Consider the following 22,464-nt stretch of genomic DNA (forward strand, 5'->3'; position numbering starts at 1 on the left):
TTAAGCAGCAGTAATTAAGTCTCTCTACATAGGTATCTGCTGGCTGCAGGACACTGTGTTGATTTCATCCACTGTCCTTTCCAAAGGCTCTTTGTCCACAGCCGAGACAGCCCCTTGCACTGCCACAGCACTGCCTTGCAGAGCTAAATTTGAAGAAACTGCTCAGAAAGGACTCAGGGGAAGAAGGGATAACTAGGATACTTTAAAAAAAAAAAAAAATCAAGAAAATCAGCAGTCCTGTGAGTCAGTTATACTTTGTCATTTAAGCAAGACCAGAGAAAGGAGCAAGTTTTGAAATTTCCTGCTTAAGGTTCCTATCACAAAGCCTCTGCCCCCACAAATCACCCAGAAAGCTGGAAACCCAGAGACAGCCAGAAGGGTCACATGAAGGCTGATGTCTCTCCAGATCTCTGCAATCCTCAGAGCTGCTGAGAGCCACTCTGGCTTGTAAAAAGAGACAACACTTGATCTGCATTGTGGCTGGGCCCTTCACATGTGAAAGCAAAGTTCCCACAAATGTACACATTGTAAGCGTGCAGCAATTTCCCTGACCTGCATGGTTCTGCAGGGGCCCTCCACACAGACTACCAAAAAAATCACAACCCACCAAGCAAAGCACACAGGAGCAGAAAGCCAAGCACCAACTCACTGCAGCTAACAGCAGGTTAAAACAAGCTCTTCCTGCCAAAGCAGAAACTACCAAAGTAATAGGGTTACAGCTGCAGCAGAAGCAGGTAGGTACCTTCCAGTAGCTGGGATACATCCTGGCAGTGAGGCAAGCCTTTGCAGGAGGAGGGTCCCCCTTCAGGTCTCCTGTACCATCACAACACACAGCCCAGTGCTCTACACACACAAGACACAGTAGCAGTCTGCTCAGCACCACCTCACACTGTGCATTCCCTTCTCTCACAAAACCTGCTTCACGCTGCTCCAGCACACAGCCCAGACAAGATGTGGAACTCACAGGCTGCTCCACCATGTGCTGACTGAATCTCAAAAAGCAGCTGCATTGCAGGAAGGCTGAGCTCACATTCCTGCTCCCTAAACCAGCCTCACTGCTGCCTTCTGAAGTGGCAAGAAGTCTGGGCTGACTCTGATTTGCATATGGGCAAAGGGGAAAAGCAAGAAGCTGGGGCAGGCTGGATGCAGAGCTAGGCCTTGGTTTATAAAGGAAGACTGGTTGCAACTGGAAGGGCCAGTTTATTAGAGAAACCTCACATTGCAGAGAATTCACAACAGATTGGAAAGGGTCCAGGCCTGCTGAGGGGGCTAGTCTTCTGCAGCAGCAAAGATCTACATCTCCAGCCTCAACCCCAGCAGGTGCCACAAAGGAAAGGATTAACTGTAACACAGCTTATGTTTACAAGCAGCCTGAGAGCCAGTATTAAAGTTCAAAAGAGCCTCCCCATTAGACAACAGTTAAAACAAAAATATTTTAAAATGTTTAAAAGCTTCATGTTCTTGGCTGCAGCGTAATGGGGAGGCAAAGATCTACCACACACACAGGTCTCTGTGGGTCCGGGCACTCGGCCTGCTCTACCAGTGAAGGCCGGAGGGGGGCGTCTTCTCGTCTTTGTTGCTTTCCAGAGAAAAGGGTGGGATTCGGACATCAAAGTGGGAGCCATCAGGCCTCTCAAAACGAAACGTACCCCTGCAAAATAATGGCAGAGATCACGCTGAGGCCAAGCACAAACACAGCTAGGAATCATCAGCTAGGAGGCAAGACACAAATTTCCATATCCTGCTGCATTTGTAAGCCTGGTCTAGCAGCCGGTACGTCGGCTCAGCAGCAAGGACATCTGCCTGCCAAGATGACTCATTTATTGGAAGACTCCTGGGTGGTTGACATCACATCTCTAATACACATCTCCTGCATAAAGATGTCGTGATGGGAGCCTCCAGGAGATAAGCACACGCCACGCATCAGTGTTTGCCTAACGCCCACCCCGCAGCAGACAGAACCCTCTGAGCTATTTTTACAAACCGGTTGCACGTAAATTCAGATTCCCTGGCAGAAGTTGCACTCCTTAAGAAGTCTGTGACAATATGAAATCTCATCACAGATGTAATTTGGAATAGCTTCTGCTTTGCTTTTCAGAAAGGACATTTTCAAACTGAATCTGCCCATCCTTTGTTTGCTGCTCTGAACTGCAGATGGCTGCGCTGCAGAACAGGACACGGCAGGAGGATCGTGGACAGAAACTAACAGGTTCTCACGACACAAATGAACGTCAGAAGTCAAGCTGAGCAGCTTCTGAGCTGCAGAACCTTTCTCTCTCTCTCTCTTCAGAATGCATGCAGAGAGGGAAAAACTACTAAACAAGCTGGTTTTATTCCCCAGGGCACTCAGACAATTCAAAATGCAAAGGAGGGTATATCCTATAGGCGAAGAGCTGATCTCTTGCTTTCCCAACTCAAAGGTAGTTCCAGGGCAGCTTAACTCTGAAACACTGACTTCAAAAATGCACCCAGAAAGACCTGCCACGCAGTAAGCAAGAGGTGGCTGCACAGTTCTTGTCCACACAGAGATGGCACTAAATGTGCTAACCTGGCTGAAACAGAACAAAGGGAAACTGCTTTAACCCTGTGGCACAGGAAAAGAACAACTCAGCTGAGCACTTTCCTTCCTGTGGTCACAGAAGAGGAGACTTGAACACCAGTTAGACAGAAGGCCTTATCTGGCCTAAACTAGCAATAAACCCGTGTCCCATTCCTTGTGCACACAGAACTGCACAGCTTCACCCAGAGACAGAATCAAAGCCCAGACCCCTCCAAAGAGAGAATAGTGCACACATCCCTCAGGAAAAACCTCCAGGAAGCACTGCCTCCTGCACCAAGGACTGAAAGGGACAGAAGCTGAGTACAGCAGAATAAACAGTGAACTGCTTCATGTCTTTTAAAATCCTGTTTAAGACAGACCACACACAGGAGGAGGATTTATTAGCCTGGAACCTCTCTTGGTGCAGAGAATCAACAGATCTTATCACTAACTGGGATGCTGCTATGGAGAAGCTCATAAAAATTTTAACTCTCAAATACGTCCTGTCCAGTCCACTCCCACCACTTTTCAGCCGTAACTCCAGACTGCAAACTGCATCCCAGCTCAGTGCTGTGGGGCCCTATATCTAAACCACTGCTACACTAGTAAGTGCTTCTTACCACATGTGACCACTGGATGCCTGCAGGGAGACGTGACTGCTGTACTGAAATGCTGGCTGCTCTTTGGATAGAACTGGCTCCTGAGAAGACAAGAAGAGACCACTCTGTATCAGCAGCTGTTCTCCACAGACAGGCACCAACAGGAAATTTATATAGTGAGAAGAGAAACAGAGATCCACACCTGAGCATGACCACCAATTACACAGCAAACAACTTGTGCCAGAAACACAGATTATTCCAGTTTCACCATTACCAGTCTCTAACACTCAGTGTGAAGTTCTGGATCATAATAACCACAACAGATGAAAAGCTCATGTGATTTTTTTTTTCTTCATTGCCAGTTTCCTATTCCATCTATCTCTACTGTCCACTAAGCAATTTACTGGCGAAGCAACCCACAAGAAAGGAGTCCAGCAGAGAGCTTCCTAGAAGAAGCTACCTGATACCTACCCTTCCCACCACGCCGCGGCCCCTGACCGTTTCCAAGGTGCCAGACAAGCTAAATATCCTCCAGTGCCGCTCTCGGAGTTGTACCACTTCACTGTCAAGGTTCTCCAGGCGGATGCAGTAGCGCCACTGGACAGAAGAAAGGCTCTTAGCAAGAACTGCAATCAGCTGCAAGCAGTTGATAACCCGCAGCCAATACTTGGAAACAGTTGCCAGGCAAGGGCTACTCTCCCTGGGAGCTTATCACACAGCAATGATGCCACAGAGAATAAACTCCTTCCCTTTAGCTGCTTCATGAAACAAAAGGCACTTACCCAGTAGACATGGGAATTCTGGGCTTCCTGTCAAGAGAAACAGAAGACTTTAGCAGCTGCCCTTCAATGCTCAGTGCCAAAACCTCTTCAGCTGTCAGCACAGCACATGCATAGGGGCTCTCGTGCTATGCCAGACTGACAAAGACAACTCACAGGAGCACAAAGACAGCTGCTCTCCAGACAGCCCATCAGTGACTGTCTGGCACTGGCTGGGCTCTAGACATGTAACCATGAGGTGGGAGACTTGCAAGGATCTCCTAACTGTGAAGGATTGATCTCCACGTAAATGATGTACTTTCTACAGGTCTAGAAACACCCATTTCCTTGCCTTCAGGCACCTGCTTTTCTGACAAGGTTAGGAAAAACATCATTTGGGCTCCACAGAAATGGCAATTCCACACCAAAACGTTCACTGCCATGGCACAGCCTCCTCAGCAGGTGTGCTCATCTGAACTTGGAAATCAAACTGCTGCAGCAACTCCCAGCCCTCCCACTCAGAAGCTTATTAGAGCCCAATTATTTTGAATAGTCCATATCAAGTTCACATGCTATAAAGAGCACATGGTTATCAGCTAAATCCAGAAGGCTTTAGTCAAACACTAACCCAGATTAGAGCCAGGAAACAAAGGTGGACACCCAACAGCAGCTCATCACTAGGCAGGATAACAGACATGTCTCTCATTTAGGGGCAGATGGCCTTGTTGCCACCTTACACACACTGTGCCCATCTGTGACTGTGATAGTGAAAGGGCAATTCACCAGCCTTCCTAAATACCTTTCTAGGTCTGTTCTGCAGAACAGTACAGGGTATTCCCTATCCTACAAATAACAAGAAAAAGCCAATCTGCAGGAGCTGTTCTCCAAAAATTTATGGCAAACCAGTTTTGTGTTCATACCTCTGCTGGACATCATAACAATGAAATCACAACCAAGATTAAAAAGTCATTTTTCCAGTAAGCAGAAGGTACCTTCAGTCAGTAAACTGGCCTTAGGCAAACATGCAAGTTGAGCAAATCACAGAACTAAACCAGCAACGTGCAACTTAGACCTACCCTCATGCCCATATAGAAAGGGATGACTGTGACGCGGATGTTCTCCGTGGTTTCTCGGTGCACATCGGAGAGCTCCAGCCAGGGGTGGTTCTTCTCCTGCCATGCACACAGGGTATCCCTTGCTACAAAAGGTGGAACTGTGGGGAAGGAAAGACAAGAGTTTGAGGATAGGTGTACTGCATTCAGAGTGTTCCACCCTCAAAGCAACTCCTTTCCCATAGTTACAGAAGTTACGTGAAGGAGGATTTACTGCAACAGAACCCAAACCACACCATGATTTTTATACCCTATCTAATATGATGCGTTCTGGGTACTTGTTTTACTGTAACAGAACCCAAACCACACCACGATTTTTATACCCTATCTAATATGATGGGTTCTGGGTACTTGTTGCAAATGGCTCTGAAGAGCTCCCACCAAAGTCAGAAATTACCTTTTGTTTGATCGTACATGAGGAACCTCTCGAAGAGCTCATGCTGGATGGGCACTTGATCAGTGGAGCTGTAGGGAAGGATATCTTCATGGCTTACATAGTCTAAACCTGAAAAAAAGAACCCCCAAAAGCCATTGAACTTCCCCAGCAAAGAGCAGCTCAGAAGGCTCCTGACAGAGAACGTTAAGAAAAGGATTTTGGCAGCAGCAGCCAAAATGACATACAAGAATGGAGGGAGCAGGCCAGTAATAAGCCCTTGCAACATTCTGCAAGATTTCTCCATGTAATCATTTCTCTGATCATGACATGCTGCCTGGGAAGTGATTGCACTGCCACAAAAGGGCTTTGGGCAGGAAATACACAGGGCGAGAAGGGATCTAGCTCTGCTGGACACAAAGCAGAACAACCCATGTGCATCAGGGCATGTGTATGGGATCTATGTCTCAAGAGCACAAGGTAGGCATGTTTGTGTCTCATGAGAGTCCGCTCAACTTCCATCTATGCAAAGAGGCTTCGTGTACTGCAGTGGTTCTGTTGTTTCCAGCACAGCCCTAAAACAGAGACAGATCCACTACAGGAATGTCCTGTAGGAGCTGCTGCTTTGCTGGCATAAGTTGACTGTTGGTGACTCTTCCAACCTCACCTCATGACAATCTAGACCTTCCACAGGGGTTACAGGTGCAGGTGACTCACCTGGTATGGCATAGAGGGCTCTGCTGTCATCATGATTTGCGAGGAAAGTCACTGCTTCTGTCTGTGATCTCTGGGACTGAGAAAAAGGGACATAGGTTTATGTCTTCTGTGGATTGGTGTGGGCTAGTTTGCAGCCATGTTTCAGTTTACTGTTGTGCTTTCTTGAAGCGTGAAACGTTTATTTTACTTAACTAATTCACCTCAGAACATTTCTCCTTTTAACTCCTCTAGATTAGTTCTCCACTCAAACAAGTGAAGAGCACTTCCAGTGCTGCAACCCACACTCATAATGACCTGTGTGCAACAGAACAAGAATGCCAACAGGATGAAGAAGTGAGGCTGGAAAGAGGAAACAAGGAAAATATGACCTGAAGAACAAATTTGTCCTAAAATTCTAAACAATCAAGTTAGCCAAAGCTATTTCCTCTCAGTGCTTGTCCATCTAAACCATTCATACAGGAGAAGATATTGGAGTTTGGACAGATATTGGAGTTTCAACATCAAGATTATTATTGGTCACTTACTATATGTGGACAATCCCGGGCATCTATTAACACCTGATAGTAAGTGTGTGTTTTGCCCTTGACCTCTTTGGAGCCATGGCCTGTTGCATTCTCACTCCTAGAAAGAAAATGAGAGCACTGAGCTCAAGCACAGGGTGGCAACAAACTGTTGTTACGAGGATCAGGGACACTGATTTTTTTCAAAACAGTCATTAAAAAACCCCAAACATTTCAGAGTCTGTAATCATCTGATTCCATCCAAATTAACCCATGTCAGCCACCTACACAACAACAAATGAGCTAAGATAACAATCAGTGGTGAATGTCACAGATACAGCAGCTCTGTTTTCAGACAACTCACAAGTTCTTCCTGCTGAGCCCAGACTCCCATTTGGGGTGGGTGTTTGTACTGCCCTTAGAATCTCCCTCTGCTTACTCCTCATTCCCCCCCAGCACCCCTCCAGGGGGAGATAAACAGCAGAGATAAGTGAACAGCAGCTCAGTCCACAGGAAGGATGAACTCAGCCTAGTGCGTTGAAACTGGACAGCAGCTGACAGCTCACTGGAAATCTACAGAAGCAGCTGCCTGCAGTTTTAACACAGGAGCCTAGATGTAACTCAAAGAGCAATACAAAGATGTGTTTTTTTTAATAATAAAAAAGGCCAGAAGCATGATCTATTTTGTTATCGTTTCCTTCACACACACACACTCTCATTGTTCATAGTTCCATCCCATCTCGAATTAACACCAAACACTCACTCAATGTCTCTTCTTGAAGCACCTCTCTTCTAGTTCATATTTATACAAAATAGATCCATGATCCTCCTTAAAAGGACTTGTTTACCCTCACCAGAAACTCACTACGAAATGTGATTGTAACAGTACAACAAGAACCAGAACCAATCCTTACTTCTCTGTGACAGGAGAAGCCACATCTCGATCATAGAGCCTGGCTTGCCAGGGGAACAGGACTATTCCTCGATAGCCAAACACACTGTGAAGAAACAGCTGAAAGCAACAAAGAATTGCATCTGAATACACAGCAAACTTTAATCAACTCAAATACAACAGAAAACATGAAGCCAAGAGCCATTTTTTGATAGCATCGTACACATATGTTAACTAAGATCCAACTAAAAACACTGACAAAGGGTATGAACGCACAGGATAGGAAGAAAGGAGAATCACCACTGTGTGAACCCAGAGCAGAAACAGAGAGGGAATACACACATTCTGGGATGAGAGAAGAAATTCACATCATCTCTATCCCATAGAAGTGAATGGCTAAACTAGCAATAAAGTAGTCAGAACAGAAGTGCAAAAAGGAGATCAGAATGAGAGAGAGTGCTCAGGAACACAGCAACAGATCTGTGAATCACAAATGCAGATGTGACAAGTTTAGTTATTGTCTCTTCTGCTCCTAGAGGGAGAAAACCCTTAAACAGCAGCAGTAGAGTAAACGCAACAGTTGTGTCATGCTGCAGATTCTTATCAACTTGCTACTGTCAGATGACTGGCAAAACGCAGACACAGCAGAGACAAGGAGTACTGAACTGTGAAAATCCTGGATGCCTGCTACAACACAGCAGCCTCCTCATGGGTCAATCACTTGGCTACCCCATCTCCATGGACCAAGCCTGCAGGATCAGCTCTGCTCCCCAGAACCACTTACCTGCCCTGTCTCATATTTGCCATGCTGCTTTGGTGCTTCAAACACCCCCACAGTCTCCAGCACTTTGCCTTCTGGGCGGTTTCTAGGAGCAGAGAGGTAGTGTGGTGGCCATGCAGGGGCTGAAGCATCCCCCCCAGACAAAGGGCACCCAACATCCAAGCTCCAAATACTGGCCAGGCACAGCCTCCCGCTTCATACCTCCCCCATGAGAGCCCCACTATGCACTAGCGTGCCCAGTCAACAACTCCCTTCCCCTGTTCCCTACCAGTCTCCCCATTTCTCACTGCCTTGGACATTTCTTTGTCCAGTTGCACCTCTAGCCCAATTCCCCCCCTCCCCCCATATACCAACCCTAGCCAACCCAATGGCCCCCCCAGCTCTCAGACCCACCCCGAACACCCGTCAGAATCTTTAACCTCACCTCCCCAGCCCCTCAAACATACCCTGACCCCACCTCCCTAAGCACCCCTTAATGCCATCTCCTCACCTCCAAACACCCTCTCAGAGCCCCCCCCACCGCCTGCCTTCCCCAATTCCCGGTTAACTCCTCCACACCCCGTCCCCTCACCCTAACCTTTCCCTCAACACTCCCTAAACTTCCCCCCAGGCTCAGCCCCCCCCTTCACAGGCCTCACCGTGACGAGAGGTGCCGCTGCGGCGGCAACAGCAGCGGGAGGGCCGCGGCTCCCACCGGGCCCAGAGGTCGCAGCGCACGGGCCGGAGGCGGTTCCCAGAGCGGCAGCCCACGGGCCCGGCACCGGCTCAGCGCCGCCGCAATGTACCGCCGCGCCGCACCGCCCGACATCCCGCGGCCGGGACGACCCCGCCGCCAGCCCACAATGCACCGCGCGCCCCCCCCCCCGCTTCCCGGCAGCCCCTGCGGGGTGGCGGTGTCGCTCTAGCCCGGGGCCTGGCTCTATGGTGCTCCCTGTCGCCAAGGCGACGGTAGCCGGGCAAGATGGCGTCGGCGGTGGAGGCCGGGCGGAGGCTGCGGCGGGCGGTGGAGGGAGGCGAGCTGGCGGGGTTGCCCGCAGGTCTGCGGGCCGAGCTGGAGGAGGCACTGGCCTCCGAAGGCGCCGTGGTGTCGTTCAGTCTGCTGCGGAGGCTGCACGCCGCGCTGCGGGAGGCAGGTAGGCCGCACCCGCCCCTGGCGCGACGGGCGACCGCTGGCCGGTTCCCCGTTAACTGTCCCGTCCCCCACTCGCAGAGTCCCCGCTGCACCTACATGAGCTCCTGGAAGGCAGCGAGATCCACCTGCCGGCCGTTCCAGTGCCTCCACGGGTAGGTGAGGACCGGGCACCGGCCGCGGGAGATGGCAGTGTTCCCCGGCCCTCACTGTGACTCTGTCCTTCCCTCAGAACCCCGAGCTAGTGGCCCGGCTGGAGCGGATTAAGGCCAGGCTGGCCAACGAGGAGTACCGGCGGATGACTCGCAACATCACTGGCCAGGTGAGGGTCCTGCTGTCAGGATTCAGCTAGCAAAGGAAATGTGCCCCACAGTATGAGTGCAGTGCAGAAGGAAGGTGGGCAGGGACTCGAGAAATGCACACTGTCAATGCGTGGAGACAATAGATACAGCGTTCAGGGCAGAGATGGAACAGGGCTATCAAGATGGTGAAACAGAAGAGATACTGACTTTTGGGAAGAGTTCATAGCATCAAAGATCTCAGGTTTTGACCTGGGAGACTGAGCACTGTCAGTAAATGTTTTACTGGGAGCATCTGTGTGCCCTTTTCTGAATGGTTACATTTTCATCATAGTTTGAAAATGAGATCATTCATGGCAAGGTAGAAGCTGGAAAAACAGGACATTTGAGCACTTGTTCTTTCTGAGGAAGAGCTGAGATCTTTTGGCATGGTGACCATTTGGACAGGCTAGAGTCCTTGCTGACCTTCCTTGTGATCCCATCCTGTTATTCCTCCTCCACACTGGTGTCCCTGTGTGTTTAAGTCCTTGCATGTATCCTCCCATTGGGAAGATCTGCTTCACACTCTGTCAAACTTGGCCACTTCATGTATGAACCAACATGGTTTGAGCAGAGTTGGGTAGTGACACAGCAGCATTGCCAGGGAGCATTCCCTTGTCTGTGTGCTCCTCATGTTCTTCTTGTCTTCCCTCCACTATCTGGTGTTAGAAATTGTGCGATCACTTCTGATCTGACAGAATGTGCAGAGCTTTACAACATTTATTCCTTGCCAGTAACATGACAAGGCGAGACCCTTTAGTGTCTGCAGACAAACCTGCAATTGAGAAGCTACATGCAAAGTGTTTTGATTAGCAGCAATCCTTTCTCACTGTCCTTGAATCACCCCACAAGTGAAAATCCAGCAAAACCTGGGTGCTTATAAACTGTTGCTGCCCTGCAGCCCACCTGTCCCCCAGCAGCTCTTTGAACTTCTGAGTCTTGGCATCTGGGCATTGATGCTGCTTTTATTGTGCAGTTAACATTAAAATGCAACCGATCACAAACTGTTTTAATCCCTTCTTTTAGGAGATGAACGGGACTTTGGCTGAATTTGGGAGGCAAGGTGAGTGGCTGATGCCTGGCAGTGTGTATCTACAGGTTGGTCACATCATGTCACTGAGCTGTTGACATCAGATTGCTCTTCTCTGACCAAGTATCTCGAGTTTCTTGAGTAAAGGAGCAGCCTGTTGGTCACTCTATCAATACTTCTGGAGGCATAAAGCATGTGAAGCCTTGGGTATTTCTATAGCCTAGCGGAGAGGGCCACAGTTGGTCTCTGTTAGCAGGGTTACAGCTTGGCCCCTCTCTCCAAGCCTTACCTAAAAGCACCACTGTCTTTCCCCCCTCTCTCCAGTTCGCTCTGCTAAAGCTGTTGTCATCACCATATTCAACTTCATTGTCACCGTGGTGGCCGCCTTCGCCTGCACCTACCTGGGCAGTCAGTACATCTTCATGGAGACCGCGGCGGTGAGTGAGCCCACGGCCTGGCAGCACGCTCACAGCACACTCTGCTAGCCAGGCAGGAGCAGCAGATGCGCTTCCCAGCCTGGCTGCAGCTCGAGGCACACGCAGGGTCACTCATCTCCCTTTGTGTGTCCGCAGCGTGTCCTGTCAGCTGTCATCGTGGCCTCTGTAGTGGGTTTGGCCGAGCTCTACGTAATGGTGCGGACCATTGAAGGGGACCTAGGGAAACTATAACCACGTGCATCCCCCTGGACTGCAGCCCTGGTGCTGGAGGGTTTTGCCCTCCCCCTTAATTTAGGGCAGGTTTATCTTCTACTGTCTATACCTGCTTCTGCTACTGAGAAGATGCTGCGTTCCTCAGGCTTCGTCCTTTGCTTCCCACTCCTTAACGATCCTGAAATGAATCATGAATTAAAAATCCCACAGATTCTGCAGAACAGAAGATGGAAAGGCTGTGGACTCAGCACCCCAGCACAGAGGGGGCATCAGCTCCCACCGTTCCCACTCTTCTGTGAAGCTGCTGTCCGTTTTCCTGGAAATAAACAATATTGTGTTGTTTGCTACCTTCTTCCTGCCCAGCAGGAGATGTCCGTCACTGTGTGGAACGCTGAGCTGGCATCTAAAAGATGCCGTCAAGAGCCATGAATCTTCCCTCTGCATCCTGTGTCCTGCTGCCAAAATCCCCCTTTCCCTGCCTTTGCTGCACCTGCTCCCTTGCCTGCTTTTGGGAGATTGTTTTTACCTTGTGACTCACTTGGCAGCACCAGGCCCAGCTGCTGTTTTGGGGGAAAGCCCTTCCCTGCTTCGCTTCAGGAAGGTGATGGTGTCCACCCCAGCCACACTAGGTTTGGCACCTAGCTCTGCTTTGTCTGCAGCAGCTCAGATCCTCATGCAGGGGCTGCTGCCTCTCCTGACCTGCGGCTCTGGGGCTGTCGGTGCCACACGGAGAAACATGATGAGCTTGTACCGGGCCTCCTGTGGGCAGCAAGTGGTACAGGGCTCTACTTTTCATGTCAAAGGGTGCCCAGCTTCTGTGGGTAGGCAGGGCACACCTCAGCACAGAGTCTGGGGACTTCTTGGATGCTGCAGAACAGAGAGTGGACAGAGCCAGCTCAGTGCACCCACTGTGGGGCGGGGGACACTGAGGGTGGGCCCTGGGGACCCAGACACCTGCTGGGTGGGCACCCTGCCAGGGCTGGACACGGCGATTAATGCTCTGATGGCAGCTAAGCCCCTCTGCAACCACGGTTTAATATCCGATACGGGGAGCTGTGCCGGCACCTGCGAACGTGCCTGCGGATTAGGGGCGGCCGCGCCACAATCATCTGCAGAGACGGCCTCAGATTAAGGTATTTTTTCCAAAAGATTAGTTGGTATTAGGGAGCTGATGGGGAGCTGGCCCGGCCGCAGCCGCACCGCATTTAGGATATTGGATGACAGCCTGGGGACCTTCAGGACCAGCAGTAATTCCACACCCTAATGAAATCGTGGCACTGAGCCGGGGGAGGGGGGGTCTTGGTGCTGGGGGTGGTCCCCGATGCTGAGGGTTCCCCACCACAGCTATGGTTCGCCCAGGTTGGTGATGGCCGCGCTGTAGATGAGGTCAGAGATGGAGCCCAGAGAAGTGGGAAGGCCCCAAGCGGGGCTGCGGGTTCCCGGTGGAGGTAGGGCAGGGGCCGGACCCGGGCTGGTGCCGTCGCGGGGTGCTGCGGGGGGCCCCCGATCCCCGGGTGGTGGCAGCGGTGGTGGCGGCGGCGGCGGCGGCTCCGTTTTGGTGCTGCGGATCCTGCGGGCGCGGCGGTTCTGGAACCAGACCTGGGCCGGGCAGGGAGCAAGGGAAACCGTGAGACACCGCCGGCGGCCCGACGGGGCGGCCCCGGGGAGGAGGTTTCAGCCCCTAGAGGGAGAGAGAGAGGAAGGGAAGGAGGAAGGAACAGAATGGGAGGGATGGCCGAAGGGGCCTGATGCGCACTCACCTGGATCTTGGCCTCGGGCAGCTGGGTGAGCTCGGCCAGGCGCTCCCGGGTGGCGATGTCTGGGTAGGGCACAGCGGCGAAGGCCCGCTCCAGCTCCGACAGCTGCCCCCGGCTGAAGGTGGTCCGCCGCCGCTTCCGCGGCCCCCCCGGGCAGGGACAGGGCCCCGGGCCGCAGCCCCTCCGCCCCACCGCCGTCCGACCCCCGCCCGGCGCGCCCGCCCCGTCGGGGAAGCGGAGCAGCGTCTCAGGGGCGCAGGAGGTGCCCGGGGCTGCGCTCATTCTGCCCGGCTCCGCCAACCCACCGCCGCTCCCCCGGCTTTTATCCCCCCCCAGGCTCCTCTCTGCTCCCCCCCCACTCCCCTGTCTGGCTGGGACCGCCCCAGCGGGCGGTGCTGCCCCCACCCTAAGCTCCCTCGCAGTTCCCGGGGCCGTTCCTTGCTGCTCGCTTCCCGATAGTCGCGGGGACCCTCTCTCCCAGCACCCCCGGGGACAAGTAACACCACCAGCTGCTCGTACTGGTCTCCTCAGCCCCACCCACCCACCGCCGTCGGGGCACGGTGGGGCACCGTGAAGACCTTAGTGCTCAGAGGGGGCTTAGCAGGGTCCGGTGCCAGTGGGTCGTCGAACACCAATCCCGTGCCAAAGCCCGGGATCCCCTGCACCACCTCCCTGGCTCCCAGGGCCGGGATGCCCCCACTTGCCCCTCCCCGTCTCGTCCCCTGCCGTGCCGCGGCTGCTCTCCCGCGGGGCTGGCACCGGTCAATGTTTAACCGGAGCGGTGGTACCAGTTGTGCGGGGCAGCCCGGGCCGGCTGGCGGTGGCTGCTGCCGGGACCGGCCGGGTGCTGCAGGCACCCAGAGCGAGGGGGGCTGGGGTCGAATGGAGCCGGAGGGAGAGCGGCGCTGTGAGCCCCAGCCGGGTGCACGGCCCAAAACGGTCCCACGGGGCCCCGAGAGACCGTAAGTCTGGGAGCAACGGGAGGGGACAGAGGTCACCCCGTCCAGGGCCTCAGCAGCGACTGCCCTGCCCATACCTGAGCAGCCATGGGGGCTGGCACCCCAGAAAGACTTTTTGGGATAGGATGGGCCCTCTGTGGGGACACAGGCGTCGGAGGGATGTTGCAGTCTGTCCCCTGTCGGGCTCCAGGGCACAGTGGGGACCGGAGGATGACTTGAGCACACTACAAACAAGGGCCCCTCTACCCTAGCCCCTGCGTTGCCCGTGGGCAGGTTCCCAGCCGGGTGGCACCCACCACCCCACTGCCTTCTGTTCCCCAAAGGAGCCTCGGAGAAGAACAGGAGGGCCCCGCGGTGGGAAGAGAGACACGCCTGAGAGTGGTGCTGAGGTAAGGAGAAACATGAAGGGCTCAGGGGCACGGTGGGGACCCTCTTACCCAGGACAGGAGCACAGCGAGGCACCCTGGGGTCCCCATGCAGCAGCATCACTGTGTTCCCATTGTGTCCTCCCCCCGCGCCAATTAGAGTCCGGCCACTGACCTGCACAGAGACGCGGCGAGGCGACCAGCGGGTGGTGCACAGCCTCGGAGACGGCACTGTCCATGTAAGGGCCACCTCCACACCAGAGTTCAGGGTGGGGGCTGTGGCACCTTCTCAGCCATCCTTGTCCCTATGTCCAGGTGAGTGCAGCCAGGCACGACGCCACCTTTGGGTTCAGCGCCGTGTTCGACGCTGGAGCCTCGCAGGAGACCGTGTTTGAGGGCAGTGGAATGAGGCAGCTGGTGGAGCTGGCCATAGATGGGTGAGTCCCAGCAAAGCCTCCCGTGGACCCCAACCCTCCAGCCCACCCCATGCTCACTGCACTGCACCTGCCCAGGCCTCATTGGTGGGTCTGCATTGCCAGGGCCATGCCGGGAGGTGGCATCCCTGTGCCACTACCTGGGGCCATGCCTGAAGCTCAGCATCTTCCCCAGCTTCTCTTGCACCGTTTTTGCCTTCGGGCAGACTGGCTCGGGGAAGACCTACACCCTGATGGGACCCCTTGCCCAGGTACAACACTGTTCCCCCACCTGACCTGATCATGATGGTGGGACAGGCTCTTCTCACCGTGCCAGGGTGGTGGGAGCAGGGAAACGCCCAATGCGACGTGACTGCTCATTGTTCTGGCATCTCCATAGGGTGAGACCCAGCCGGCACCCCCAGGGCTGCTGGGGCTGATGCAGAGGTCCTTCGCCTGCCTCTTGGAGCAGAGCCAGAGCCGCGGCTCTGACCTGGCTCTCAGTACCTCCTACCTGGAGATCTACAACGAGCAGGTAAGTGGCCCCCCAGCTGCCCTGATGGCACCGCATGCCCCTGCTCCCCTGGTGCCTTCCCTCTGCTGTACACTCCAGGTCCGGGACCTGCTGAGCCCGGGACCACCCTGTGCCCTGCCGCTGCGGTGGAGCAAAACCCGCGGCTTCTACGTGGAGAACCAGGTCAGCGTGGACTTTGAGAGCCTGGACACCATTGCCAACCTACTCCAGCAAGGTGCTGAGCCACGGGTGCAGAGCCAGGGCACGCTCAGGAGGTGCCAGACCCAGTACAGGAGGGCTTAGCCCCCTGAAGACCATCACTGGGGCTGATGGGGGTTTGACGATAGCCAAGAGGGACAGTTCCCCATCCTTCCACAAAGCCCTGAAAGGCTCATGTCTGGCAGGAGAAGGGCAGTGGGTGCTGAGACAGAGTATTTGGTGCCCCTCTGCAGCTTTTAATCTCCCCCTCAACAGGATCTCAGAGGCGACAGACCTCAGCTCACGCCCTCAACAGGCACTCCAGCCGTAGCCACGCGCTTCTGACCATCCACATCCGCAGCCGAGCTGTGAGCACACATCCTGCTCCAATGGGGGAGAGGGCTTGGGGGGCTGGGACAATCTGGGGGGGTGCAAACAGGTCTAAGGGGGGGTGGGACACATCCTCCTCCTCAAGGATGTGCTGGGGGCACTGGGGCAAAGAACAGGGAGCCAGATCTCAGACCCAGAGATTGGGACAGTGCTGTGAGCCACGAGGAAAGGGCAAGAGAGCCTGAGCATCGCCTCCCAACATGGATCCCCCAGCCCAGCACCTACCCCAGCAAGCAGGGTACACTGTGCTTCGTGGATCTGGCTGGCAGTGAGCGGGTCAAGGAGACCGGTTCCAGTGGGGAGCTCTCTGTGGAGGCCAACAACATCAACCGCAGCCTCCTGGCACTGGGTAAGAGTCCCCCCATGATGGGAGCACAAGCTGCTAGTTCCCAACAGAACCCTGATGCAGCCTCTGTGGCTCATCTTCTGGCAGGACACTGCATCTCTTTGCTGGCCAAACCCCGAGGGAAGAGGATGCACATCCCATACCGAGACAGCAAGCTCACCCGGCTGCTGGCCCGCTCCCTGGGTGGCTCGGGCATCACGCTGATGGTATGTGCACCAAAGAGCATGGGCAGAGGTGCACAAAGCTACAGGGGTCTGAGGTCTCACCCTGTGAAGGCGAAAGGTGACCCCTTTGCTGGCAGCTCACCTGTGGCTCTTTCTCATCTGCAGATTGCCTGCATCTCCCCATCCTCACGCTGCCTCTCGGAGACGCTGAGCACACTGCACTATGCCAGCCGGGCCCGGAGGGTCACCACCAGACCCTTGGCCAACAGGGTACAGCAGGCAGGGGCTGCGGACAAGACACTTTGCCAGGCTGCTGGGACCCCCCTGAGCCACCTTCTTGTGCTCCCAGGTGCCCCGGGAGAAGCTACTGCAAAGCTTGGAGAAAGAAATCCATGCCCTGCAGCTGGAAAACCTCTCCCTGCGCCAGCAGCTGTGCCTGCCCAGGGTGCCAATGAGAAGCATAGAGGTGCCAGGGACCGCCCTGAAGGTGGGGTCATGGCCAGGCTGGGGAGGCAGGTATGGCCCCACAGGGCATCTCCCTTCAGAGGGAGCCCCAGCCTGGCCCAGCCTCTATGGCCTCCTGAGGGACTTCGTGGTGGAGAATGAGCAGCTGAGGTACAGGAGGCACACACAGGACCAGGGGTGGGTGGGGCAGCCAGAGCTCCCAGCTGGGCAGCACCCAGCGTCAGCCAGCCTCTGCTAGGCACTCCCTGGGTCCAAGCAGGGCTTGGAGGTTCCCCAGAGGTTGGCAATGCCCTACCCCATTCCTCCACTTCTCCATAGGCAGCCCCAGCTGTCCTCAGACCCGAACAGTGATGTCCCAGCCGGCCCATCCCACAGAGCCACCCGCAGCTCCTGTGGCAGCCAGCCCCAGCTCCGGAGTGCCACCACCCCCCGGCTCACACCCAGCCACCCTGCGAGGCTCCGGCAGCCTGATGTGACACTCACCTCTGGCTCCCAGCTGCCAGTGAGTGTGTGGGGCTCTGGGCTTCATGAGCATCCTCATGTGGGGATGTGCCCATGGCAGGGGGAGAATGCCCAAACCATCCACCTGTTGCTGTCTCCTCTTGCAGAAGCTGCCTCCCACCTCTCTCCGCCCTGGCTGCCCGGGGTGGCCCCAGTGCTGCCCTGGGCCATCTGATGCCATTCTGTCCCAGGTATGGCCGTGGGGGTCTCTTGGGAGGGGGCTCACACTGCATGGCACAGCAACCTGACCGCTACTCACCCTCCCCTTCAGGCACTGCCAGGACCCCCTGTGTTGCAGCAGGTCACCCCTGAGGGAAATGTTGGCATCCTCCCACCTGGACAAGAGGTGGCTCTGTCCAGCTCTCACCAGCTCCTCGGGCACCCCCAGTCACACCAGGGGAAGCGGTGAGTGCTGGGGCCTGAGGCCACCTCTCTGGGCATCAGCTGCAGCTCAGAAAGCCCCTGGGGTTACAGGGTGTGCTGGAGCAGCGTTCATGTGTTCTCCCAGCAGGAGCCTGGGCAGAAGCAGGAGCTCAGCTCAGCAGCACCCACTGCCCCGGGAGCTGCCAGGCCCAGAACGTTGTCCCAGCCCCGAGGGAAGGGTCATCCCCTCAGCACCACCATGGCCAGGACCGCTGGAGCCGAGAGGTGAGCAGGGCAGTAGGGGGAGGCCAGGCAGTGCCTTGGATGGGGTCCCTAGGATGGGCACTCATCCTGAGCCCAGCCACAAGGGACTACAGACCTGCCCCCAGGGGTGCTGGGGATCTTACCCTGATGGCTCCTGGCTGGCAGCTGCCAGCACTGTCCCTCCTCTCCAGCTGGAAGAGGCACTGGACTGGCTGGCAGAACAGATCTGAGCAATCATAGCCACACCAAGGATGGGGCCAGCAGCAGGGATCCAGCACAGCCCACATGCAGTTCCTACTCCTGAGGGGCTGACCACAGCCCTCAGGAGCACAGGGATCTTGGACTACAAGGACCAAGGACAGCGCAGACCACAGCATGGATGGACAGATGGACAGACAGGACTCTCCACTTTATTTCTGTCTAGCTAGGGGCTGTGCAGCCAAGTGTCTCTGTCAGGGCCCTCTCTCCTCTCTCAGGCACTCTCCTCCCCTGGCTGAGGGCAGTGCAGCCAGTACTGGGCGATGGAGCGAGGGTAGCGGGGCTGCACCAGGTCCACGCGCTTGGTGCGCAGGTTGACGCGGTAGTACTTGTCTGGGAGGAAGGGGAATGGCCGTCAGGACTGCCTGCCAGCCCTCCCTGCCATCCCTCCCTGCCAGCCCTGAGCACCTTCCTGATGCATCCCAGAGCTCAAGAACACTGCAGAATGAGAGGAGACCTCCTCTTGACCCAGCAGTGTTGGGTCCACATCTCTCCCAATTCCTGCTGCCCCAGACTCACCTCCTACAAAGAAGTAGACGCTCTGGAGGGTGTCACACTTGGATCCCGACAGCCAGTCGTTCTCAACGCCCGCCGACTCGGAGTCGTTTTGCAGCCATCCCCAGAACCCTAAGTTCAGGGACCGGTGGTTCTTGTACCTCTTGCGCTGGTGACGAGACTTCCTCCTGCGGTAGTGGTGGGAGGCCACGTAGATCCTGCCGGCCATGGCGGCATCCAGACGGCTAGGCACCCCCCGCCAGTCTCTGCTGATGTACCGGGGGCTGCTTGCCCCGACTGGCAGAGAGGCAAAGGGTGAGTGAGAGGGGCAGCAATGTCTGGGGGTGAACTGAGCCCAGCCCCACAGGCAGCCCCCCGCACCTCCTCCCAGCCCCACACGGATGCTCCAAAGGATCTCAGCCTGCATGGGATGCATGACAGGGACGTGGGCCAGGCAGAGCCAGGAGCAACCCCTTGCCCCACTTTTGGCTCGGATCAGCCCTGTGCTGTTGAACCCCCTTCTCCTCTCTTCCACCATTAATTTCTCTTGTGTAGGGATGGGATTTTCCTATGGCATCTTCAGCTCCAGTGGGAATAAACAGGCCCCAGTAGTGATGCTGTGCTGTGAGATGATTGATGACAGACTTGGTAGTGCAGAACATATGGGATGCAGAGAGTGGAATTTGGAATACTGTGGGAGACACAGCTGTGGCCTGAGGGGTTCCAGTGCATGGCCTGGGCTCCTGCCCAGCACAGCAGTTCATCCAGTCTGCCTGTGCTCCCAGCTATTGCTTCCACCTCCCTGGCTGTCCATACCCCTCGCACCCCACCAGGGCAGGCTATACTGGCACCCATCAGCCCTTTACCCTGGAGCTGGCTCATCTCTTACTCATCCTGCCACCGAAGAGGAGCTGGAAGACATCCTCCCAGCTGTCCCGGTTCATGAAGGCGTAGTGGTTGAACACGGTGGAGGGAGAGGATTTCTCGCAATCAGCCTGCGTGGGCTGGTGAGCAAAGTCGTAGGACCAGTAGTACTTGTCTAGGAGAGGATGTGCAGGGCACCAGTGAGGGACACACTCCTGGGGAGCAGTAGCTAGAGGGGTGCCCTGCCCATGGCTGTGCCACTTACCCTTGAAGAAATAGACTCTCTCATTGCCGTGGTAGTTGTGCGCGGGGAGGGCGAAAGCCGCATCGACATTGTTGGGGATGCCTTCGAAGCCCTCAGAGATGTTGCGTGGGTACCCAGGGTCCAGGACGCCATCGTCAAAGCGCCAGTACTGGCTGCCCTGGAGGGGTGTGGGACAGAAAGCTGGTCAGGGTGCTGGGTGCAGCATCCCCCAAGTGTGGGTCTGCCAAGAGAGAGTGAGTGGATGCTAAGAAGCCCCACGGTGAGGCTGTTGCTGCCGGGGGCCATGGACAGCTGCAGGGATTTGGGGATATCTGACAGCCATCATGTGCTTGCACACATGCAGATGCACAGGGTGGGAACATGGTGGGTTTGGGAGGCTGTTCTAACAGCCTCCAGAACACCCCCAGCCCTGCAGCCAGGGTGCTGCCCACCTTGAACAGGTAAGTCTTGCCCTGGCAGTTGATGCGTGTGAAGGCTGCATCAATGGGCCCCTCAATGCCCCAGAAATCACTGATGAGTTTAGGGTAGCCAGGCAGCACACTTGTCTTGTCCAGCTCGTAGAAGTACCTCCCTGGGGAAAGAGGAGAAGTGGGAGCTTCAGGAGAGACCACAGCCACCAGCACAGGGTGATGGCATGGCAGCATGACCCACATGCCAGGGAAAGATCTTTGAGGTACCTCGGAAAGCATAAAGGGAACCATTCTTCAGGTCAGTAAATGCATCAAAAGGTTTCCTGCTGCACAGCTCCTCAGGATTTTCCTCCTCAAACCAACTCGCTGTGGTGCGGGGCAGCTCTGTCAGCATCTCTTCAGGGCCCAGCGTGGGCTCCAGCGTGGGCTCCAGCGTGGGCTCCTCTGGTGAAAGGTGTGGGGGGGGTGCCTCGGTGGCGAAGTCAACAGTGAGGTTGTAGTCAAGGTAGTCATCCTCTGGCAAGGCGAACACATCTCCCCGGGTCACTGTGAGAGGGAGCAGGTTGGTCCAGGGGAGCCCAGGCATCTCCCACTGGGTCTGGGTTTGCAAGCTGTTTGCTCCTAGCAATATGGATTTTCATGGACCGCACACTGAGGACAGCAGTGAGCCATCTGCTGAAAATCCCTAGTGCTGCAGCACACCAAACACCAAGTCCTGGTGCTGATTTCACCCTGTGGATGTGGGTAGGTGCAGACCTCGCTCAGCAGAGACCCCTCTGAGCTCCCACAGTACTGGGCACCCATGGCCACCCCTGTAACCTGTGCCCTGGCTGCAAGGGCAGCCATAGAACCAGTACCTTTGGCTTTGCAGACGGTGGAGTAGTCGCTGCAGCAGCTCTGGTAGTACATGCAGAGGGTGTCACACTGACACTTGCGGTTTGTGTCGAAGCCTTCGTCACAACGGCCCTCACAGGAGTCTGCAAAAGTTACCCACCAGTGCAGGAGTAACTTGAGGAGGGCAGTGGCGTTGGCACCTCACCCCCAACCCAGCTCCAGGGGTGAAAGTAAACATGAGCAGGCGCTCATTGAAGGAACCCTGCTTCTCCGTGGTCAACCCCATCACTAGTGACTACAGCGGCAGCTCTCCCCACTACCACTGGAATGGAATCCATGGAACCAGGATGTGGTTCCCAAATCCATGCTGGGAAGTCCAGCTGTAGTATGGCTGGGGATTTGCCCAGGCACCACTGATCCTCGTGTGCTGCCTGCTTGCTTTCTCTCCATGCTATGAGCTGTATCTCCATCTGGTCCCCTCCTCACTCTACTCAGGCACCCCAGCAGCCCCTCCATCAGCCCAGGAGACACACTGGCTCCATCCCCATGCTGGCTACAAGAGGGAGGCAGCTGGCACGGGGCTGGCCAGCTCCAGCTCACCTTCAGCAGCACGGGCGGTGGCGAGCAGGGCCAGCACGACAGCTGGGAGGAGCAGCCTCATCCTGGGTGGCCGGGAGCACAACTGTCCTGCAACTGTGTGAGCTGGAGCAGTTCTGTGGCTGAGGCTTCAGCATCCACTGTTTGCTCAGCCTGTCCTACATGGAGAAAACAAACAGCCCAAGGTCAGAGCAGTGGGGGAAGGGGCAGAGATACCTCCCATCCAGCATCCCCCCCCCCCCCAATCCATAGTGAGCTGGACAGGGCTCACAAGTGCAGGCAGCTCCCAGAGCCACTGGCTGTGCTGTTGCTCTCAGCACCTTTCCAGCCCAGGTGCAAACTGGGCACTGGTTCAGAGAGCAGGAGAGGACAGCAAGACAAAGCCAGAAACCAGGTTTGAGGCCCTGTCACACGTCATAGCAAACTTCATGGTACTAAAGCTCCCAACCTCGGTCCCAAGGGGAGGCTGTTTCCTAGCCTGGTCTTGGCAAGACAAAAGCTCCGACAAGAGGGGACGTGGGAGCAATGCTCAGAAAGCAAAGGAAAAAGCCCCAGGCTTATGCTTGCCCAAAATGTCACCATTTTGGAGGACCTGCTTTGGAGATTTTTGGCTTTCTCAATGTC

The 22,464-nt window shown here is 55.4% G+C and overlaps 5 protein-coding genes across 5 annotated transcripts; 2 read left to right on the forward strand and 3 right to left on the reverse strand.

Moving 5' to 3' along the window:
• Positions 1-1,160: 1,160 nt before the first annotated feature.
• POLDIP2 (DNA polymerase delta interacting protein 2) lies at positions 1,161-9,079 on the reverse strand. The gene is made up of 11 exons (XM_054394213.1): positions 8,910-9,079; positions 8,275-8,356; positions 7,513-7,610; positions 6,623-6,719; positions 6,099-6,174; positions 5,406-5,513; positions 4,973-5,109; positions 3,921-3,947; positions 3,610-3,735; positions 3,160-3,239; positions 1,161-1,651 (listed from the first exon to the last, which is right to left on the reverse strand). The coding sequence occupies exons 1-11, from the start codon at positions 9,077-9,079 to the stop codon at positions 1,537-1,539; spliced, it is 1,116 nt and encodes a 371-aa protein (XP_054250188.1). The 3' UTR covers positions 1,161-1,536.
• Positions 9,080-9,232: 153 nt separating this feature from the next.
• TMEM199 (transmembrane protein 199) lies at positions 9,233-11,684 on the forward strand. The gene is made up of 6 exons (XM_054394407.1): positions 9,233-9,404; positions 9,482-9,555; positions 9,633-9,728; positions 10,765-10,801; positions 11,093-11,205; positions 11,341-11,684. Exons 1-6 carry the CDS (start codon positions 9,233-9,235, stop codon positions 11,434-11,436), a joined length of 588 nt encoding a protein of 195 aa, XP_054250382.1. The 3' UTR covers positions 11,437-11,684.
• A 1,078-nt stretch (positions 11,685-12,762) lies between these two features.
• Positions 12,763-13,457, reverse strand: SEBOX (SEBOX homeobox). Its single transcript, XM_054394440.1, has 2 exons — positions 13,179-13,457; positions 12,763-13,017 (listed from the first exon to the last, which is right to left on the reverse strand). The coding sequence occupies exons 1-2, from the start codon at positions 13,455-13,457 to the stop codon at positions 12,763-12,765; spliced, it is 534 nt and encodes a 177-aa protein (XP_054250415.1).
• Positions 13,458-13,940: 483 nt separating this feature from the next.
• Positions 13,941-18,347, forward strand: LOC128977002 (kinesin-like protein KIF12). The gene is given in 19 exon segments (XM_054394441.1): positions 13,941-14,000; positions 14,002-14,047; positions 14,050-14,137; positions 14,458-14,523; positions 14,660-14,738; positions 14,815-14,936; positions 15,109-15,184; positions 15,313-15,447; positions 15,526-15,675; positions 15,816-15,992; positions 16,228-16,363; positions 16,448-16,566; positions 16,690-16,794; positions 16,874-17,139; positions 17,308-17,491; positions 17,598-17,681; positions 17,762-17,895; positions 18,002-18,138; positions 18,283-18,347. Coding segments are annotated over 19 exon segments (2,229 nt in total).
• Positions 18,348-18,526: 179 nt separating this feature from the next.
• On the reverse strand, positions 18,527-21,904 carry VTN (vitronectin). Its single transcript, XM_054394358.1, has 8 exons — positions 21,844-21,904; positions 21,267-21,386; positions 20,677-20,955; positions 20,431-20,570; positions 20,000-20,156; positions 19,760-19,909; positions 18,895-19,167; positions 18,527-18,708 (listed from the first exon to the last, which is right to left on the reverse strand). Exons 1-8 carry the CDS (start codon positions 21,902-21,904, stop codon positions 18,590-18,592), a joined length of 1,299 nt encoding a protein of 432 aa, XP_054250333.1. The 3' UTR covers positions 18,527-18,589.
• Between the last annotated feature and the right edge of the window lie 560 nt (positions 21,905-22,464).

Source organism: Indicator indicator, chromosome 30 (genome assembly GCF_027791375.1).
Source record: "Indicator indicator isolate 239-I01 chromosome 30, UM_Iind_1.1, whole genome shotgun sequence".
Classification (NCBI taxonomy): Eukaryota; Metazoa; Chordata; class Aves; order Piciformes; family Indicatoridae; genus Indicator; species Indicator indicator.

Bases quoted from the DNA above. Each gene is read 5' to 3' on its own strand.
- POLDIP2 (XM_054394213.1), bottom strand. From the start codon at position 9,079: ATGTCGGGCGGTGCGGCGCGGCGGTACATTGCGGCGGCGCTGAGCCGG. The intron at 7,611-8,274 runs GTAAGTGGTTCT...TGTTGCTTTCAG, and splicing joins GCAAATATGAGACAGGGCAG to CTGTTTCTTCACAGTGTGTT. The intron at 3,240-3,609 runs GTAGGTATCAGG...TTGTCTTCTCAG, and splicing joins GCCGCGGCGTGGTGGGAAGG to GAGCCAGTTCTATCCAAAGA.
- TMEM199 (XM_054394407.1), top strand. From the start codon at position 9,233: ATGGCGTCGGCGGTGGAGGCCGGGCGGAGGCTGCGGCGGGCGGTGGAG. The intron at 9,556-9,632 runs GTAGGTGAGGAC...TCCTTCCCTCAG, and splicing joins CCGTTCCAGTGCCTCCACGG to AACCCCGAGCTAGTGGCCCG. The intron at 11,206-11,340 runs GTGAGTGAGCCC...GTGTGTCCGCAG, and splicing joins TCTTCATGGAGACCGCGGCG to CGTGTCCTGTCAGCTGTCAT.
- SEBOX (XM_054394440.1), bottom strand. From the start codon at position 13,457: ATGAGCGCAGCCCCGGGCACCTCCTGCGCCCCTGAGACGCTGCTCCGC. The intron at 13,018-13,178 runs GTGAGTGCGCAT...TGCCCGGCCCAG, and splicing joins TGCCCGAGGCCAAGATCCAG to GTCTGGTTCCAGAACCGCCG.
- VTN (XM_054394358.1), bottom strand. From the start codon at position 21,904: ATGAGGCTGCTCCTCCCAGCTGTCGTGCTGGCCCTGCTCGCCACCGCC. The intron at 20,571-20,676 runs GTACCTCAAAGA...CTCTTTCCCCAG, and splicing joins TTCCCTTTATGCTTTCCGAG to GGAGGTACTTCTACGAGCTG. The intron at 19,910-19,999 runs GTAAGTGGCACA...ATCCTCTCCTAG, and splicing joins GAGAGTCTATTTCTTCAAGG to ACAAGTACTACTGGTCCTAC.